Raw genomic sequence first — 21709 nt, 5'->3', positions numbered from 1 at the left:
TAGCAGTAAAACAGACCAGATGTTAGCAAATCCCACCAACATCTGATGAAAAACGTAGTGCGGAAAATAACCTCTGGATCATATACAACAGCATATCTCTACATACAATGCCGATTTTCTCCACAGATCTCGCCCCTTTTGTTGAGCAGCGTGAAATCCACAATAAACTTCCAACACAATCCCAATGCAATACATGCGGATTTAGCAAATCAATTGCCAATCAATCCCTCATGTCCTTACCCTATGGACTAAGTCTATGTTCAACATCAGTTCAGATTTCACCCTCCATGGAAGTTACAGTATTTTACATGTAGTGGAAAGGCCACAAAGTTATCGATATCCAAAAATCGGAATATTATCCTAATAGAATCAGGAATGTAGTAAAAAAAAAAAAAAAAAGAGCTGAGCGTCCCGTAAAGCCTGAACTGCTGACAATAAAAAAGTCCTCTCTATATGATCTCACACTGGTAACGATAAAGCATTTAATCAGATTACCACCTGCAACATTACAGACTTATCAGTGTAGTCCAAGTGGCACATCACGCCAGGGAAATGTACGTCCAGACATGCCCATACCTGCAACTGCTCCAGAGGACACGGTGGCTATTACTGGGGTTTTGCTCTTTTCACTGACTTTGGCTAAAACTTTAAATAGCAGTCCATCATCTGCCATGGCATAAATCACACGAGGCATGGGGAACATGGAACCGAGGAGACTAGAAAAGGAAAAAGATAAGTCCAAAGACCAACACAACATTGAATGGTTGCATGAAGAAATTATAAAAAAAAAAGGAAGGAATTACCGTATTCTTCGAACTATAAGACGCACTTTTTTCCTCTAAAAATGTGGAGGAAAATGGGTGTACCTGCTTTGGCTGTGGTGGGGAGGTGGGGAGAGGCAGTGGCGGAGCAGCAGGTCACAGAGGCAGGAGCCGGCTGTTGCGGGCTCACTCCTGTGCCCTCAGCTAAAGAGAAATGAATGTTCACTGCATTCCACGTCCATGGGTGTGGAGGGCAGTGAATATTAATTTCTCTTTAATAAGATCCTAGCACGTGTGGCCCAATCCTTATCCTTTTATGATTGGCCCCATCCCCATCCTGGTATGCTTGGCCACATCCTTATCTTGGTATGATTGGCCTCCAACTTCATCCTGGTATGCATGGCCCCATCAGAAAAACAAAAATCCCAAACCATTACACTTACCTTCCTGCACTCCATCGCAGCGTCTTGTTCCGATGCCAGCAACTGCTTTATGATTGTAAGAAGTGCGTGACAATGATGTCATGTGCTGCTTATAAGTCGAGGACAACTGCCGGACTACTCACTGCTCTCCACATCAAGGCTATGTGTGTCGAGGGCAGTGAGTATTCATTGCTTTTTAGTAGCGAGCAGTGTCAGCCGCAGCCGCTGGCTTCCTGCAGCTGCCAGGCTTTTACGTGTCCTTGCTATTAAAGGGAATGAATATTCATGTGACCATCGGCAGCTGAAGTAAGGTGGCAGCTGACACTGTGCTCGTTACTGAAGAGCAATGAATATTCACTGTGCTCCACGCACATAGTCCCGGCGTGGAGAGCAGTGAATATTCCAGCAGCTCTCCTCGGCTTGTAAGCAGCTGCTGGCATCGGAACAAGACGCAAGGGAATGCAAGAAGGTAAGTAGGATGTTTTAATGTTTTTCGGATGGGGCCAATCATACTAGGGTAAGGATGGGGCAATGCATACCAGGATGGTGATGGGGATCAATCATAGCAGGATAATGTGGGGCCAAGCATACCAGTATGGGGATGGAGGCCAATCATACCAGGATAAGGATGGGGCCATATATACCAGGATGGAGATGGAGGCCTTGCATACAAGGATAGGGATGGGGGGACCATTCCTACCAGGATAGGGATAAGGAGGGCATGCATACAATATAGGGATGAGGGTGCCATGCATACCAGGAATGGGGGCCATGCATGTCAGGATAAGGATGAGAAGGCCATGAACAACATGATGGGGATGAGGGGGCCATGCATACCAGGATAGAGATGAAGAGCGATGCATACCAGGATAGGGATGAGGGGCCATGTATACCAGGGTGGGGGATGAGGGGACCATATATACCAGGATAGGGGATATTAAGTACAGAATTGACCACATTTTTTGCTTCAATTTTTTTTCTCATTTCCTCCCCTAAAGCCTAGGTCCGAAAAATATGGTACATGATAAAGCAATATATTACATGTGTGATAATAAATAGAAAAATATAAATAAACAGGTTTCTCCAAATTTGTAAAGAAAAAGAATCCACAGAAAACCACGAACCCCCCCACAATAGCTAAGAATTAAGGCTGCGTCCTCATGTGCAATAACTTTCTCCAATGAACTAATTTCACAATCTTACACTAAAGCATATAGCAGTTTTAATCAGACACCTCCTGTAATGGTCTTTTAGGGGGTATTAGAGATGAGGAAATCAATTTGATAGAAATTAAATTTGTGCCAACATTTTCAGGAATTTGCTGAACCTGGTGAATTTGAATAATATATGATTTGTGTAAATCACCTAAATTGGCCACTGCCATTTTACACATTGCCAAAGACTGCATCAGCCAGCGAGGATTCACATGACCTCGGGCATGGCCAGTTAGGCTACCCCATAATGTTCTGCAGCATCACATCACATGGTGTATTGCAGCCAAGAGGGACTTACGTAGACTGTATAAAAGCAGAAGAAGGAAATGCAGCTGCTATTTTATGGTGAATCTGGTTATGGCTCATAGCTCAGCAAGGGATGAGACAGTAAGTAGTAAAACACTGAAGAAACTGTACAGATAGTGTGTGATAGAAAGGTAGTGAAGAATATCACTGTGTGAGGAAAAGAGAATTATACAGATTTAATTGATAGGGAGAGAGCGATAAGGTAGTAATTGACTGCGGGAGCGACAAAGTTTGCTCTGGGAAATTGGAGACCTTGGAGTACTTTCAATTTGCGGCAAAATTCGATAAAGCTTGCAAATTTCTAAATATTTGCCCATCTCTAAAGGCTATATCATGGGCTATGTAGGTATAAAACAAGGAAGATAAGAAATACCTCTCCAGTGGAATTAATTGGATGTGGGGCAATCAGGTAAGAGGCCCCAAGATTGGAGGGGTCAAAATAAAATAAAGGAAAACAGTTCTACATTCCGATTATTGCCATCTTCTAAGTGTACACTTTGCACCAACACCAAAATCTACCTGGTAGAAAGCGCACAAAGGGATCCCACAGCCACAGCATATTTCGCACCGGACCATCCCACATAATTGAAAGCCACGGGCAATGGACTGTTTTTATCCAGGAGATAATAAGGCATCATGAGCGTGAGTGCTGCAGACACCCCAAAGTACGCCACAAAACAGATGAGGAGGGAAGCCACAATGCCAATGGGAATCGCTTTCTGAGGATTCTTTACTTCTTCACCTAAAATAAAAATAATACTTGGTTACAAATCCAGGATCATCACATACAAAAAAATATTTTCAGCAATAAACCAGCATACAGCCATACCGGTGGTGGCAATGCAGTCAAAGCCAACAAAGGCGTAGAAGCAGGTAGCAGCTCCAGAGAGGACTCCGGCAAAACCGTATGGCATGAATCCACCAGCGCCGTAAGCCCAAGTGTTCACCTCTGTAACACTGAAAAGTGAAAAAAAAGCAAACAAACCTTGTGAGTTACGTAACCAGACAAATCCGGCTTATTTTAGATCGGGCAAATCAAAGATTGTGTGAATAAGCAAAAATCATAGAGACTGTAAGAGGGTCCAACAACCATCTTTACTGTGACTGATTGGTGTGAATTAATTTCACAATATATCAGTGAAGCACTCTGAATTCTGATTTAGTAACTACAAAGTCCAAATTTCCTGCATTACAGTAGCTGAAAATATTAAAATTATACTGTCTGAAGCCACCACTAGAGGGAGCTCAGCAGCTAACTGTATACAGGTGTTTTTTTTTTTATTTCTTTTGACATTACACTCCCTCTAGTGGTGGCTTCTGGGAGATATAAGACTATTATTTAAAGGGCTTATACTGGAGCCAAAAATGGATTGTGGTACATACATCATAATGACCACACTGCAGTCAAACATCAGCCTCTTGTACAAATACAAGACATGAGAATTCACAGACGGTTATTGTTACAAAAAAGTAAAGCCTAGGATTAGGGGACACTTTAGCCCAAACATAAACTCAACTGCGGCTGTGATGTTCACACCGGCCATACATGTTCTGACATGCTTGGTGTTTTTTTATTTTTGAGTAGTGGAACAGAAGTTGGGAACACCGTACTAATATCATGAATGAAGGATTGCCAAGACTTGGTCATTCATCATCCACATCCCCTAAGAGGAGGTTGAGCCTCAGCGACATTCAATAGTTATGATTATCTCTTAACGGATTGACTTTGGCACACGGGGAAATGTCAGCACCGGTAGATTATTGAAAGGAGCTCACACAAATATTCAAAACTTCTCACTCGTACGACACCTGACACTGGACGGATCATTAGGAATGGTTTCTGCATTCACTAAGTGCGTAGCTGCTGCGCATATAACCCGCTCATTGGATATCGAGGGCAACAGCTGAGAGCTTCCAGAACGTACTTCTCTGAAGAAATATTCACGGTCCTATTGAAGTCATGATCCGAGAGCTGCCAGTTCTTAATAGATCCTTTCACAAATCCAGATACGATAACAAAAGCCAGGACCAGAACATTGACACATGTGAAGACCTTGTTGACCATGGCTGATTCCTTCACCCCAATGGATAAAAGACCTGAGGAAGAGAGAAGAAAATGGTGATGATACCAGATACGAAGACCGAGCCCTGATGTCCCATTGAAAGCGTTTAGTAATGAGACTATAACCTTCAGCCCTTCCACCCATGGTCAAGTAAACCTGTAACTGAAGGAAGCTCCAGAAAGCACAGGGCAATACCAGTGCAAAAAAACCCTCCCTGCTACCCATGAATAGCATGTAGATAGTGGTCAGTGGTGGCATCTATGATGGTGGTGCTCACGTTATATACCCACATAACTACTTCTCTGGCTGTACCCTGGGCACAGGTACAGGCATTACAATCTCCAGGTTTGTGCACAAGCTGGATGCCTTCATCTGATGGTAAATCACATGAGCGCTGCCATCTGTGGCTTTGGACATGGAGACTGCCGCCATCCATTATTTACCCACCCTAGCCATTGGCAGCTGTGGAAAGGGACGAGTAGATTGAGTTTTCTGCAGCAGAGCAAACTAAATTATGGCATTTTAGAAATGCTATTAGAAAGTAGCCAAGGATCCATTAGCACAGAAGCACGTTTCAGTCTCCATTAGGGACGCTTTGCAGACATTTGCGTGACGGTTAGGGCTCATCACACGACCAATTATGTCTGATGATTTCTTTGCACGGTTTTCACGGATAGCACTCGTACCCATGTTATTCTATAGGACTGTGCACATGTGATTTTCAGATATACAGTATGTCCAATTCTGATCTGAGATCAAAATCAGAAATGCAAGTCTATGGACCTGTGAAAAATACTGGACCGTGTGCTTGGATGACATTCAAGAGCAGTCCAATTTTCAATAGCGAGGGCGGAAAAACTTTTTTTTCTCTCCTCCTCCAAGAAAAACTGATGCCACCTTGATCAAACTCTGATCAAAATAATTGAACTGTTTTTCTCAGATGTCATGCGAGTGTGGTCTGAATTTTTCTTGGACCCATAGACTTGCATTGCCAATTTTGATCTGACACTCAGATCAAAATTAAACATATCTCCGATTTTTTCGGACCAAGTAATTGAACATGTGAACAACTCCAAAGAATATCATGGGTACGAGTGAAAACCATGGATATAATCGGTCGTGTGCACGAGCTCTTACAGTCTTCTGAATGGAATTTGCAGAAATCCATGCATGTGCTGCAGAAACCACTCTGTACACAAGGATTCCTCCAACAAATCTGCCATGTGTGACTATATCCCAAGACCAGCTTCATACAAAGTTTTCCGGAGGTGGAAAATATTCGAACCTGGAGTCTTTTTGGAGTGAAAACGGACACGAGACTCCCAGACTCCCCCTTAAAAAATGCAAAACTCCTCAAACACTTGAAGGTTCTGCTCAGACATAGACAGTATTTTAAACCCAATTCAAGAAATGCTACTATTTTTGGTGTTTTTTTTTTCTAAAATAGTTCTTTTAAAAGGTTATAAGCACACAGTGTCTGGGAAAAGTGCCCTATAAAAGGAACATAATGCACAGCGATGTCAAAACAACATTGCTGTGCACATGTTCCAACTTATGTCGCTTCTTTTAAAAGCTTCAGGGCTCAGAAGTGGCTTGCTCATTGTTTGAGCATTTTCCGAGCCAGTCATTCTCTATATTTCACAGCGTAGGGTAGAAGATGCTGAAGGTGGGGCCACCACAAGAACAGCAGCAAAGTCCCTGGAAGTAGCTTCTAAAACACATCGGGTGCACATAGTCTTAAAGTATTTTTGAGAGTTTTTGGCTGCCTTGTGTTTTGAAGCCTTTTGACTTGATAGTTTGGAGCGGAATCTAAGAGGAATCTGCCTCAAAGAAGTGACATTCCACATTTTTGACCCGTGGCAAGATTTTCCAAACTTTATCGGAAAAAAAAGATAACAACCCACTGAATGAAGAAGAAAGTGGATTAAAAATATTTCTAAAGAAAAAACCATAACCTAAGCATATATGCACTGGGTATACCTAAGGGTATGCACTGTGACTGGCTGTGGGTCTCCTGACCCAAACTCAACAGCTTCATATTTTCCTATGAGGCTGCCAAGTTCATGTCAGGAGACCCGCGGCCGGTCTGTGCATCGTGATCTGCACATTGATCATGTTTTACAAACGTCTATATGAGGTCTAAGGTTGAAAACATCTCTTCCCACAAAATTTGGATAAAAAAAAAATAAATAAATAAAAAAAAAAAAAAAATCAGGAATTATGTAAAGTGTTTTCCCATGTGGAGCTTTTCGATCATAGATCCGGGTACTTCAGAATTTTTTACATGAAACTTACCTGTCAACACCACAATTAGGATGACAGAGAACAGGTCTGGATACTTGGCCAGTACACCTGGCATATTCATGGAAAAATGCTGCACACAAAAGGTCTCAATATGTTTGCCAATAAGTTCGTCAAAGGTCGCACTCCACGCACGAGCCACACTTGAGGTCCCTTAAACACAAAGGGGGAAATATTACAGGGGCAAATACATCTTATTGTCAACCAAATTTGCCAAAAACAGCGATGACAAAGACATTTTAATGGGAAATGCTCTCAGCTTTGGCTTTGATTGATGTGAACTTGAGGATCAGAATATGAGATAGTGTGCCCATGGTCATAGACTGGACATCTTGGGTATTTTTCTAGAAAATGTCTTGACATTTCAGCAGAACCATTGACATTGTGGGAGAAAGAACGGTTTTACTTACTTACAGGAATTAAACTACAGTAAAGAGGTAAAACAGTACAGTATCAACAAACTAAAAATTAACACAACGCCATCTACTGAACATCAGTCTTTCCCGGCATAAGCTTGCAGCTGTTGTATACTTCAACAACTCACAGCTAGGTAATCATCTCCTGGGACAAAAAATGTTGCTGAATTCTTGGGAACTGAATCTCCGAAATTTTAGATTTTGCATGAATTCAATTAATTACGAATTAATTTGCTAATCTATAGTTTCGATAAATGTGGCCCATTTAGTTGAGAAAGGCTCAACAGAGAGAGCGGAAACATAGCTGGTTCAGGTGAATAAAGGGTCCCGTCACTTTTTTCATCAATTTTGGATGTGCTGCTTCACTTTGGAAATAGGACACATATCCATTGTCTTTAGAGGAGGTTTGCTCCCAATTTGGCTGTGCTGCTGGTTTTTGTATATATACATATGGGAGAGTCATAGCCTTTAGGGTGGGCAGAGGTAAAAGTGGCCCAGTGCCTTTGTAGCCAAAAGAGTCCAAGGGCCCTAGCAGTAGGACCCGCATTGATTTAACAATTTGCAACCTATACGGTGAATATTATGACCGACTTACCGATAACATATGACAAAATTAAATTCCATCCTGTTATAAAAGCCAAGAATTCCCCAACTGTGACATAACTGTACAGATAGGCAGAGCCAGTTTTTGGAACTCTTGCACCGAATTCTCCATAGCATAATCCAGCAAGAACAGAAGCAAGAGCAGCAATGAGGAAGCAGAGAACGATAGCAGGTCCAGCATTGTCTCGTGCCACAGCTCCAGCTAAGACATATACCCCGGCACCAAGAGTACTGCCCACTCCCAAAGCGACCAAGTCAAAGGTGTTGAGACATCGAGCCAATCTGCTCTCCTTAGAGTCAGATCCCACGACCTTACGACGAAACAGTTGCTGTCCAAAACCGAGAAGAACGTTGCAGCTCATTTTGATCTGAAAAACAAAAAGAGAAGCATGTAATTACTACCAACATATACTTTCTACAGGAAATCGAGATTTTGAATATGGCTGATCATGCGAACAATACCACCAGCAACATGATAGGCAAAACTGAGCGATCAAAAAAAACAAATAAAGTGGGCTTGCAAGAAGTGGTACAAGCCACGTCACATTTTTAGTGGACTATAGTCTGTCATCAGCCATTGTGAGAAATAGTTTGCTAATAGTTTGTGTGTTTGGGCAGCTTGAAAATTAGGCAACCAATTCATCACAAGAGCATGTAGACAGGCGCAGCCCCATGACCTTTCTCCCACAGGAACCAGAACTTTAGCACATTGGGAAGTGGAATCTGACCCAATGGCTATCTAGCATGTAGATCAGGGTTTCCCAAACTCCAGTCCTCACGGTCCCCAACAGATCACGCTTTTAGGATTTTCTTAGTATTGCATAGGTGTGAGAGAACCTGTGGCAATTTCTGATGCATTGATAATTTATTCCATCACCTGTGTAATACTAAGGAAATCCTGAAAACATAATCTGTTGCGGGGCCCAGGAGTCGCAGACACTTGGCCCACTCTCAAATACTTACCTCTCCCTATTCCACGCTGCTCAGGTCTCTTCAGCATTTTCTAACTCTCTGTGATGTCTCAGGGCAGAGGGATGATGGCATCACTACTTCACGCTCTCTGCCAAGCAACAGAGTCAGAAGACGCTGATGCGACCGCAGCAGCAGGGAACGAGAAGATGTGATATTTATTTTTTTATGTATCAATATATGGGACCATTATACTGTACGAAGCAATATATGAGGACATTATATACTATATGGAGCATTATATGGGGTCATTATACTGTATGTAGCAATAAATGGGGATATTACATACTGTATAGAGCAATATATGGAGCAATACATGGGTCCATTATTCTGTATGGAGCAATGTCAGGCCCACTATACTATATGGATCTCATTATACTGTATGGAGCATTATATGGGCCATTATACTGTATAGAGCATTATTATTATTATTATTTATTTATATAGCACCATTGATTCCATGGTGCTGTCCATGAGAAGGGGTTACATACAAGTTACAGATATCACTTACAGTAAGCAACTAACAATGACAGACTGATACAGAGGGGCGAGGACCCTGCCCTTGCGGGCTTACATTCTACAGGATTATGGGGAAGGAGACAGTAGGTTGGGGGTTGCAGGAGCACCGGTGTTGGTGAGGCGGTAGCTTCGGTAGTGATGAGGCAGCGGGGTCAGTGCAGGCTGTAGGCTTTCCTGAAGAGATGGGTTTTCAGGTTCCGTCTGAAGGATCCGAATGTGGTTATATGGGCCATTATACTGTATGGAGCATTATATAGGCCATTATATGCTGTATGGAGCTATATTTGAGGAAGTTATATAATATATGGAGCAATATATGGGGCCATTATACTATATGAAGCAATATATGGGGCCATTATATACTGTATGGAGCAATATCTTTGGCAATTATACTGTATGTAGCATTATATGGGGCCCATTATATGGGATGTAGGACTATATCGGGCCATTATTCTTTATGGAGCAATATGTCAGGCCCATTGTACTGTATGGAGCATTATATGGGGCCCATTATACTATATGGGGCACTTTATAGGGCCATTATATACTATATGGGGCAATATATATGGCTCATTATACTGTATAGAGCATTATATGGGGCCATTATACTGTATGTAGCATTATATGAGACCTATTATACTGCATAGAGCATTATATGGGGCCCATTATTCAGTAGGGACCATTATACTGTATGGAACACTATGCGGAGCCCATTATACTGTAATGAGCATCATATGGGCTCATTATACTCTATCCGCAATATATGGGGCTCTTTATACTGTGTGGAGCAATATATGGTTCCCATTATTCCATATGGAGCATTATATGGGGCCAATATACTGTACAGAGGATTATAATAGTGTATGGAGGACTATGTGGTGCCCATAATACTGTATGGAGGAGCATGTGGTGCCCATAATACTGTATGGAGGACCATCTGGTGACCATAATACTGTGCGGAGGACCATGTGGTGCCCATAATACTGCATGGAGGACCATGTGCTGTCCATAATATAATGCGGACTTTTGAACCCCCCAGGACATGCACTGTGGTCTGTGAGAATTCGCCAGTTTCTGAGTTATTGTAGAATTTACTCATGTAATGTAAGAGTAAGTGAAATCTTTGGCATTGTACTATACATATATTTTTTATCTGTGCACCATGAATTTTGGTATGTGTTAAAGGGGCCCACCGAGACTGTTTCGCACGGGGCCCATGAAAACCTGGAGACGGTCCTGTCCAGGAGGACGATATTTTTTTTTTACTATGGGCTTCAGAACTAACAGGCAGGTACTTGCTTAGTAACTGCCTGTTGTGCCCGGACCTGATCTCTCCTGGCACAGAACAGTCACAGACCGCTCCAGCTGGTGATTCAGTGGCCTGACAGAGCAGCGGCTTCTCTTCTACTCTGCTCTCATGGTGAGACATGACATCAACGTCAGCAGAGCAGCCTGGAAGAAGAGCTGCCCGGTTTAAGTGGAGCAGCTGAATCACCGGCAGCAGCGGCCGGTGACCGCTCTGAACCAGCGCCGAGTAGAACAGGCAAGTAGCTGCCTCGGTTAGCAAGTACCTGCTAGTTGGTTTTTAGGAAAATAGTAAAAAAAATAAAATAGTCCTAGACAACACCCTTTAAGCAAGAAAAAAAAATGAAAGCGATCTATATAGTCACTATAGAGAATAAGAAGAACACATCTACCTGTCTAATGCCATAATTCTCAGCAACTGAGAAGAACAGGTTAGTTCAGTCTTTGAAGAAATATAGGCAGGTGAGATGTAAATCTGGAAAGCAGAAGTCAAGCCCAAAAAGCAAACATGAAATATGCAGAAGCTCTGAGGATTAATCATTTAACTAGAGCAAGTCGGTAAATAGTCAGATCTGCCATATTCCAAGGAGGAGGGAACTAGCTTACCGATGAGAACTAGTCCTACAGCGAAGGCGACTGCCAAGTATGAAGATATGGCAAATAAATTGGGAGCAAAGCCTTGTGCTTATAGTATCAATGTAATCTCCCATTCACTCTGCTGTATTACTGCTCCATTCCAAGACAGAACCCATAGAGGGTCTATATGCCCCACCGTACTTCTAAATGGCTCGAATATCAGATTCTGCCTTATGTTCTGTAAGTTGCTGTATTGAGGACTAAGGGCCCAATTTATCTGATGTAGTTTTTTTTGTAAGTGACTTTCCTTTTTTGACTTTTTTTTTTGTTTTCGCTGACTTTTTTTACACCAAATTTATCTAATCAGCGAGGTGATTATTAAAGTTTGTGCCAAGTTAAAAATTGCCTTTTTCAGTCATTAAGTGGTTTTGCGACTTTTTAGCTGGAAAAGTCACGTTTTGCAAACTGTTGCAACAAAATGTGCCAAAGTAGCTGGCGTGCACTCCAGGAGAGGACTGAAGTAGAGCTGCGACAAATTTAGTGACTTTTTTTTTCTAAAAAGCCACATTGATGTAAAAAAAATAATAATTAAAGAAAAAAAAAAAAAAATATCGGAACACTAAAAAACAAAAGACAAGTTAAAAAAAAAGACGCAAAACATTTGATGAATTTGTCAAAATTAAAAAAAGTCTCTAATTGAGAGGTATTCACTCCAAAAAGCTGATGGAAATGCAGTAATAATTTGGGCCCTATGTGTATTCCTTGAGAAACATTGGGGCTGATTCATTAAGACTAGTATTACCCGCGCCTGTCTTACCAAAGGGTTCGCTGGTAGTATGAAGAGGCCCATGCCACTTATTGAATTTGTGCATCTTCTCAGTGGCGTGCGCCTCACCAGAAATATAACTCTAGACAAGGACTGGCATTTCTGGCATAAGAAACGACAGCTGTTTTGCTGAATTTGACTGCCGGTTGTTGTCACAACTAGTGATGAGCGAATATACTCGTTACTCGAGATTTCTCGAGCACGCTCGGGGATCCTCCGAGTATTTTTTAGTGCTCGGAGATTTATTTTTTCTTGCCGCAACTGAATGTTTTACATCTGTTAGCCAGCATAAGTACATGTGGGGGTTGCCTGGTTGCTAGGGAATCCCAAAATGTAAATCATTCAGCTGCGGCAAGAAAAACTAAATCTCCGAGCACTAAAAAATACTTGGAGGACCCCCGAGCGTGCTCGAGAAATCTCGAGTAACGAGTATATTCGCTCATCACTAGTCACAACCCATTCCGGCTCCTTCTCAGCTTGACCTATTTTGGCTGAGCTGCTTCCAATTGGCATGAAAATTTCAAAATTCACAAAAATTTGGTGCCAAATTTTGTGACTTTTAAAAAGTGATTTTGGCCAGTTATTTGGCGTCAGTCAGGCCTATTGTGTCTAGGGGAAAATACATCTGCAATACAGTGCTGTATGAGATGCCGTACGCCAGCCCTTTGAGTACCTATGGTTCAGTAGTATATGTGCATGTGTTCAACTCTAGGGATTAGGTTTTATTAAGAAGACACCAGAGAATCTCAAAATATCCCATAAACAGTGTACTGTCAGAATTTTCTGTTTCAAAGACTCTGCTGGACTCTCAGGTTATCAGAACATATTAGCAAGCAATAAAAATGATTGAAAATATTGATTTTCTGGAGGGTTTACTGGAAGACTGCAGCTATAAGCACACTGAGGTTTTTGAAGAAGAAACTCTTCAAATTCTCCTCAAAAACTCAAAATTCCTTAAAACCTTGGGAATCTGGTTTCCGGTCCAAAACCGTAGGTTAGGTGCACACTAAATCTATTTTCCTCCTTCAGCAGTTTAAAGGAGTTATCTGGGACCATTAAAAAAAAAAAAAAATTTATTAACAATGTGCCTAAGAACTAACATGCAGATGGTTGCTAACTATCTGCCTGTTGAGCCCAGCACAGATTGATCAAGGACCAGTCCTGCCGTCCATTCCCTTCCGCTCTGCTCTGTTGACGGGGCGTGACTGCCGATGTCATGCTGATTGTCAGCGGGTTCCCCACTGCCTAACTGCGGGGTACTGGCTGTCAATCAGCATGACGTCGGAAGTCATACTCCATTAACAGAGCAGCCTGGAAAAAGAAGAGCTGCTTTGTTGATGTGTAGCAGCTGATTCACCGGCAGGAGCAGTTGGTGACCGCCAGTTACAACTTGATTGTTGTCTTATTTTTTTAACCTATGGGCCTACAAACAAGTCCTCGACAACCTCTTAAAAGGCTATTTTGAGTCTGAAGAATATATATATATATATATAGTAAGGTTTGGGTCCGTCACCTGAGTCTGAGCAAGTAGCGATCTGGTCCCCTGTTCTGGCAATTGGTAGGGACTTCAGTGGTTAGATCTTCATAGACCTACTATGTTTTACATATTTAGCTAAAGTTGATAAATACTTTAGATTGGAAGACACGGCACTGTTCTGGATCCATTTAATGTTGGATCTCCGAGTTTCTCCACTGATTTTTACTGGGTTCCATTGTTTTTTTTTTCCAACTCTCCATATTGCTTCTGCCATCAAAAGTGATGGAAATGTTGTCGGAAGCTCTGAACGAAATCCCAGACGGCAGTGGGAACCACACAGGATTTCAATGCTTTCCATCTCAAACCCAAAATGAATGCACACTATGGGGGTTTCTGCATTTGTTTCACCATTCAAAGCCTGATTAATCCAGATCATGACCTGTGTTTCATAAAATATAGAAAAGTAAGAAAATTCAGACAGTAGGCAGTAAATTACATCCTGCCACTGCTTATAAAAGCGATAGCATATTAATGCATGTATGACGCTATAAGTAAAATCTCTTTCAACCACCTATAATTGCATTTAAAAATGGTCTCCTTTCAAAGAAGACAACTGCTATGTAGGGGTATAACTATAGTGGGTGCAGAGGTTGCTGGAGCCTAGAGGGTCGAAAAGGTCCCTTTGACTTCTTTAGAGAGAAAAACACTATTAATTGATCCATGATTGTCGAGGGCCCTGTTTGTGACGTTCTGCATTAGAGCCCAAGAGCTTCTAGTTACGCTACTGCCGGTATGCAAAGTATATTATTATTATTTATTATTATAGCACCATTTATTCCATGGCGCTTTTCATGTGAGGGGTATACATAATAAAAACAAGTTCAATAATCTTGAACAATACAAGTCACAACTGGTACAGGAGGAGTGAGGACCCTGCCCTCGAGGGCTCACAATCTACAAGAGGGCTCACAAAAAATCGGTCACAAAACATCGGGTTTAGACAAAGGGATGATCTTCTCAGAGTGGCGGTCTGCTGAAGACGCTTCTCTGTGTGCTGGTGGCAGGACAGTGTCTTTACTCTGCTGAGTTCACGGATATACACAAATAACTCTGCTCGTGTTACGCTCAGGTTACTATTTCCTTCTGTCACTTCCTCTTTCTTTGCAGCTATCGTGGCTCGGAATTTACTAATACTAATACTATTGGAACAGGATATCTGCAAAGGAATCCATTCTAAGATGCATTGTTTAGAGCCCAGAATCTCAGCCTGTGGATGCGGGAGCCTCAGGGGGGCACATGCCATAACTTTAGGAGGTGCTGGCACAGCAGTACAAGGTAGCTCATGCGTGTTCTTCACTAATCTACTCATATATTACTCCACCCTCCAAATCCGTACATAGAACACACATAGTAAATGCTACCTGCCGGCAGTATGTCATGCCTGACGTCAGAGAATGTAAACCAGAGGCACAAATCTTACTCAAGTCGACAAGTTAAGCCGCATCACTACTCTAATGCTGCTAATGTTAATCTGCCAATTGGCAGAAGATAACAAAAACTGCGCAGCTTTGGCATCGATCATCTATACATATGGGGGTCATCGATTTGGTATGTGATTTTTTTTTTAGCGCCATAATCAAAGTAGTCTATAAACTCAGAAATTATTCACACTCGATATATACTGTATTACACACAGTGTGGTCCTATTTGAGCATGTGGAAGTTCTACCATCACAATAGTTGGTTCCTTAAAGGGGCTGTCCCATGAACAAAGTACATTTTATTTCATAGATTTGTAATAATAAGTTTCACAATTGGATGTGCTTAAATAAAATGTTCCTGTGCGGGGATAATCTTATAAATGTCTCCCTGCTGTGTACTGTGTAATGGCTGTGTCTGACCGTACAGAACTGCTCCAGTTCATGGTCGGCAGGCACATACTACAGCTCCTGGCCAGAAATGCGTATACAGATGACACAGCGGAGAAAACACATTTCCTTTTCTGTTTTATCACAGGAGTGTTTCTTCGGCTTCACTAGTCCTGTAAGCTCATCATAAAATCATGTCATTGCCACATAGGAGCTCCATAGGCTGGTAAACCTATGTCACTGTCTTGATTTATGATGAGCTGGTGAGAGCTGGAGACATTGCAGTAACTCTCACTCCTGTGATAGCTCAAACTTTGAAATTGAGTAACATTGGAAAGCAACATTTGTGAGCCCCTGTAGTTTTATCTGTATACTCACTTATCATAATTCACTTATGCTTCCCCTCAGCCAGAAACTATGTGCTGGCCATGAACTTGAGCAGCTCTGTATGGCATGGCACAGCAAATAACAATATACAGCGAAGGCACATTTATAAGATCATCTCAGCACGAAACATTTTTTTTAACACATCCAGTTATGGAACTTTTTTCTAAAAATCTATTAATTAAACTGCATTTTGTTCTGGGGGAGCCCCTTTAAGCTCTGACTGCTCCTTAAAAGGAAGCCATCATCAGAAAATGATGTATTGCTTTAATCAGGATTTTTAATTCAATATATTGTTAAATGTTTTGGACAATTTTGTTTTCCTATCACAATCTTTACTAACAATTAAAAAAGAAAAATAGAAATCTTGCAATTTTCACACAGATTACTTTCTAGCGTGATGGAGCTCCATGACACAATACAAAAGTGATAAAATATGTGACGCGGTGAACAAAATATTGAAATTCTTTGGTCCATGGCAGGAAACTCCTCAGACCTCAATCCAAATGAAAACCTGTGGCGAGTCCTCAAAGGCGGGGGCAAACAAAAACACAAAAATTGTGAGAACGCCAAGAGTGATCGGTAATCTCTCAGGATTTGTCCCAGAAGCCGATATCTAAGCGCTTCCAGGCGAAGGGCAGAAGGGTCAACGCTGTAAGTATTAAATCTTAACGTAAACTTGATGTATTTGTCAAGGAAAGTTTTAAAACTTACGAAACGCTGAATTTGTAAAGCGCTGTGGAATATGTTGGCGCTATATAAATAAAATTATTATTTATTATTATATTATTATCCTTCAATAACTTTTGAAATATTGAACAAAAGGATCTAAAAAAACCCGCGAAGCAGCAAACTCTGAAAACCAAAATTTGCATCACTGGCAAAAACTTTTGGCCATGACTGAATACTACACAATGTTTGCCAAAAATTTGCACTGAGCCGAATAACCTCGGAACGTGGAAACACCCTAAAACTTCTCACTTTTCATTAATTCGACCTGGCGTCTCCATCCTATTATCTCTAGCACGGGGCATGTGAGATACAAGAGAGCAGCGGAGCGCTGCTAGAGGAGTTTTAAATATTTTTTCTAGTCCTCCCACCATCGGAGGCATGTAGACAACCAACAAAACTAATATTTTCCTTCATGTTGTTCTTTAAGCAACTATAATAATGTCATGCTGTTTCAATGGATGATTTCCACATATAAAAATATTTGCAGTTTTTTTGTGAAATATTATGTGTTCCAGTCGCATCCCAGGGTGGAATTTTACAGCTTACTAAAGTAATTAGACGGCGACCAAGGCCGCGCAGCGCACAGATGGGAGTATCTGCTCCAGCCTTGTCTAAACAATTCATCAACTTTATAGTAGAGATGACCTACAGCAAGAAACGGGAGATCAAATCTTAATATTAATGTCAACAGAGAGAACAATTCAAGAGAAATCGGAAAATGTTTATACACAGACAATACAGAACACTACTTTGGGAACTGGGCGCTATCTACATGAGACGTAAGTGGATATCTATATTTACTAAGATATTATTTGTGTAAAACATTATTACCAAAAAAATCTATTGCAGCCTACACGCAAGGGAAATTCATCTAATTCAGCATAAATTGGATTATACAGATGCCAGATCATCCCTGCCCCTATAATACTTTCACCGCCAAACCCCACAAATAGCATTTCAAAATAAGTTCTTTTTTTTTTTCCTATGCCAGTGTTCAGTTAAATGTGTGTGGTCCACATGTCCATTAAACCGAAAATGGCCGTGAGAAGGAATGGCTTTTTAGGCAGGTTCTGTCCATATGGCTGGAATCTGTAGCCCAACAAAGGATGGACAATAGTCTCTTTTATCAGATCTTCTACACAAAAGATAGCCCACAGAGCAGAGCGGGGGTGTAAAAAGGTGCAATGGATGACTATAAAAGCGATGTTCTTGCTGCTTGAACCAGACACAGTTTCCTTCTTTACAAACATGTAATGGAAGCATGAGCCAAGAAGGAAGTGACCAGTCAAAGTGGTATGTACATGGTTGTTTTCAGGGAACCAGTCTCACGATTCGTGCTGCCCAGACCATGGGCAGCATGACTCGGTGAAAAGTTCACTTTAAATACCAAAACCAGTACCGGCCTTTAAACTGACGTAAAGTGGGCTAAACCCACCAATTAATGGGTTGGGACATCCTGACTCTACCCTAAAAGATGATGTCCGGTTAAAAAAGAATCAGCCAGGAGGTGTCAGTCACCAGTTTACTCTACTCATCCCAAACAGGAGCCATGCGTACTAGACATGAGCAGAGACAGCATTTGTGTGGGAGGTTTGGAGACATAAATGTTGAGAATTTCGACAACTGTAATGTTTATTGACTCGAAGAAATCACTTTCAAGCCTGACATACCATAATGAAGGAGGTGGGCAGAGACCTTTGACCAGGTTGGTTAGTAACAGATCCCATCCCACCCTTGTAGTAGAGTAAGAAGTCCTTCACAGCCCTGAGGCCTCATAGCATTTGGTAATTTGGGTAAATAGAAAGTTATAGGTAGAAAAATATCCTGTTTGTAGACTTGCACAAAGTGAGTCTATCAGCAGAAAATGACTGTTCAATCCAAGAATGGGCACTTGGTGGACCATGACATTGTCAAACAGTTCAGTGCCCCTTCCCACCTACTTGTTTCCACTCTATCTCCATCTCCCTCTTTCTTTTGACAGTTCTAACTTTACAGAAACCATTGAAGGATGGAGATCAATGGAAAACAAGTTCAGTGCAGCTTCCCACCTACTTGTTTGAGCTGTCAAACAAGAAAGAAGGGGATGGAGATAGCTGGAAAACAAGTAGGTGGCAAGGTGCACTGAATGGTTTGGCAATGCCATGGTGCATTGAGAAGTCATCTTTGTGTGACAGAGTCCCTATAAAGTAATATATCACAATCAGTTTGTGGATAACACGGTCAGACTTGTTATAATCTGAGCATATGGCACAAATTTCTGTGGATTATCATCTATTGAAACACAATCGTAATGAGGTTTTTCGTAGGGACAAACTTTAAACAGGACATGGGAGAAAAATTTAAAAACCACCAAAAGTTTATACTCCTATCAATTACGAATATTTTACAAATCTCTGGAAAAATGGTTTCCTAGAGGTTCTGCTGCTTAGAGGAAACCTCTCTTTTTGTACTTCATACATGTGACCCGAGAGACCTTGGAAATGTCTCACGTGATGATCCGCTGCTCATGCCAAGAATTTGTATTTTTAAAAGACAAAGACGTTTTGTCCGGAACAAATGGATTGACCGTGCAGAGAACTGTAGCAGGTTCTTCTAAATGTTATGATTACAGAAAATCAGGTATAACGTGCAAAAATGACAGTAACTCATGTACAATAGTATGTGGCGTGACGTGATATGTTGTATCTGGTCTGAAACTAAATCAAACCAGAACTACTTTGCACCAAACTAATGTGAAACCTCCACCCCCGGACTTGGCTGGGCTCATTGTTCTGTATTTTTACTCCTGTATCTTCCACCTTTGAATACAAATTAGTATTTTTCTATAAAAACTGTCTACATTAAAAATAAGGAACTTTTTATACACACATTAAGCTACATATCTTATACCCTATTCCTTAGAACCAAGAAAAAAGGCCCATGAAGTGTATGTAAAACAATTGATAAAGTTTATTTCAAATACAGATCCATAAAATCATGTTAACAGTATATAATGGATGCCTCAACAAAACGACTAACAACCAACAGCAGAATGAACACACTAATTCACATACAGGTACATACCATAAGTATCATAACCATATGGCAACACCAAAATCATTGCTCAAATCCGATCTAATGTAGATACAGGTGCTGTTTGTAGTACACAAAAATAATCAATCCATGGTAATTGCCATCAATACATGTAGTATGCTTAAGTGTATGTGCATTGCATAACGCTACTCTATTTTAAAGATGCAAAGCGGATGAAATCACATACTAATACCTGTGTGGAATGTCAATACAGCTGATCTCACCCCGACGCGCGTTTCGCCTATTCTTTTTTTACATACATTTCATGGGCCTTTTTTCTTGGTTCTGAGCAATAGCTGTCATGTACAGAGTGTGACCTATAGCATTTAGGTTATGTGTTTGGACTAATATGTATATATCTTATACCCTGCTGAGCTACAGCCTGCATCATGCTTCAGAGCTGAATTCACAATTCTGTTAATAGCCTATATTAGAGCACGAACTCGCAGTTTCTAAAATAGGCTATTGAGATCCAAGAAGTATAGTTTCTCCTTGCGGAGAGTGACATGATAAGCATGTCGAGGTGAGGAGACTTAAAGCCGCAATGCTCCCCTGGGAAATATGCAAATTGTCTCTTCAGAGAGGAAGAGGACTAGAACTCTAGTGCCACCTATTGGAAGTAGCAATCCTAACAGTCAAAGTTGACTCTTTAACGAGCCTTGTAAAGAAGCTGCGGAGACACCATCACGTGTTTCTCGACGCAAGCAGTGAATAGCCAGGCCTTTCCCCGGGAAGGAACAACCACGGGAAGGGCAGCATCCTATGAAGGAAAGCCACCTATGCCAAGCATGGTATCCATCCACAGACAGCTGTTTCGGGGTTTTTGCCCCTCATCAGTGTGGAGTAGGAATCTGGCTATTAGGAGCAGTGCCTAGTAAAAAGGCTATAAAGGCACAGATGATTGGCCTCGGGGAGACCAAAACATCCAACACCGCGGAGACACCATCACGTGTTTCTCAACGCAGTGATTCCAGAACACTGCCCCCATCCCTTATGGGAAATATGCAGATGCAAGTAAAGAAGCTGCGGAGACACCATCACGTGTTTCTCGACGCAAGCAGTGAATAGCCAGGCCTTTCCCCGGGAAGGAACAACCACGGGAAGGGCAGCATCCTATGAAGGAAAGCCACCTATGCCAAGCATGGTATCCATCCACAGACAGCTGTTTCGGGGTTTTTGCCCCTCAGTGTGGAGTAGGAATCTGGCTATTAGGAGCAGTGCCTAGTAAAAAGGCTATAAAGGCACAGATGATTGGCCTCGGGGAGACCAAAACATCCAACACTGCGGAGACACCATCACGTGTTTCTCAACACAGTGATTCCAGAACACTGCCCCCATCATGTGAAAAGGCTCTTTAACGAGCCTTGTCACATGACTTAGGATAATAGCCAAACCAGAATCTCAATTTGCAGACACTGTGTTTCGGGGTACTGCCCCTCGTCAGTGCAAAGTGGAGATCTGGTTTGGCTGATTGAGTGGCGTCTGACCAGGATCCGAGAAGTATCGTTTCTCCTTGCGGAGAGTGACATGATAAGCATGTCGAGGTGAGGAGACTTAAAGCCTATTAAAAAACCAACAGAATTATGAATTCAGCTCTGAAGTGTAAGTCCTTGTTATGGCTCTCATAGACTTACATTGAGAATTGACTTTCTGATCACCCAGCAAACAGCAGAAAACGCCTGGAGTGGTGCCGAGAACAGAATAAGATGGCGGCAGGGAATATGCATTAGTGATATCACACTGGCGGTGAAATAATTTTAAAAAAATGCCGCAGTGGTGCTTTAAGTAGATGCATTTAAGGTGCACTAAAAGGAGTGTGTCAGCAAAAAAATGACTGTTCAAACTAAGCACAGACACTTGGTGCACCCTCGGTTTGGCCGAGCAGGTCAGTGCCCC

The 21709-nt window shown here is 41.7% G+C and overlaps 1 protein-coding gene across 1 annotated transcript in view; it reads right to left on the bottom strand.

The window, feature by feature from the left end:
• The window catches only part of SLC7A1 (solute carrier family 7 member 1), a 47369-nt gene that overhangs the window by 10049 nt on the left and 15611 nt on the right, over window positions 1-21709 (bottom strand). Inside the window, exons 2-7 of the mRNA XM_069759017.1 lie at window positions 8079-8454; window positions 7062-7220; window positions 4629-4800; window positions 3533-3660; window positions 3223-3445; window positions 577-716 (exon numbers count right to left, since the gene is read on the bottom strand). Of these exons, the coding sequence (XP_069615118.1) occupies window positions 577-716; window positions 3223-3445; window positions 3533-3660; window positions 4629-4800; window positions 7062-7220; window positions 8079-8448 (1192 nt within the window). The 5' untranslated portion in view covers window positions 8449-8454. The remainder of the gene's footprint in view (window positions 1-576; window positions 717-3222; window positions 3446-3532; window positions 3661-4628; window positions 4801-7061; window positions 7221-8078; window positions 8455-21709) is intronic.

Source organism: Ranitomeya imitator, chromosome 3 (genome assembly GCF_032444005.1).
Source record: "Ranitomeya imitator isolate aRanImi1 chromosome 3, aRanImi1.pri, whole genome shotgun sequence".
NCBI classification, from domain to species: Eukaryota; Metazoa; Chordata; class Amphibia; order Anura; family Dendrobatidae; genus Ranitomeya; species Ranitomeya imitator.
Note: the sequence above shows the minus strand (reverse complement) of the source record. Positions and strands in the feature narration are given on the sequence as shown.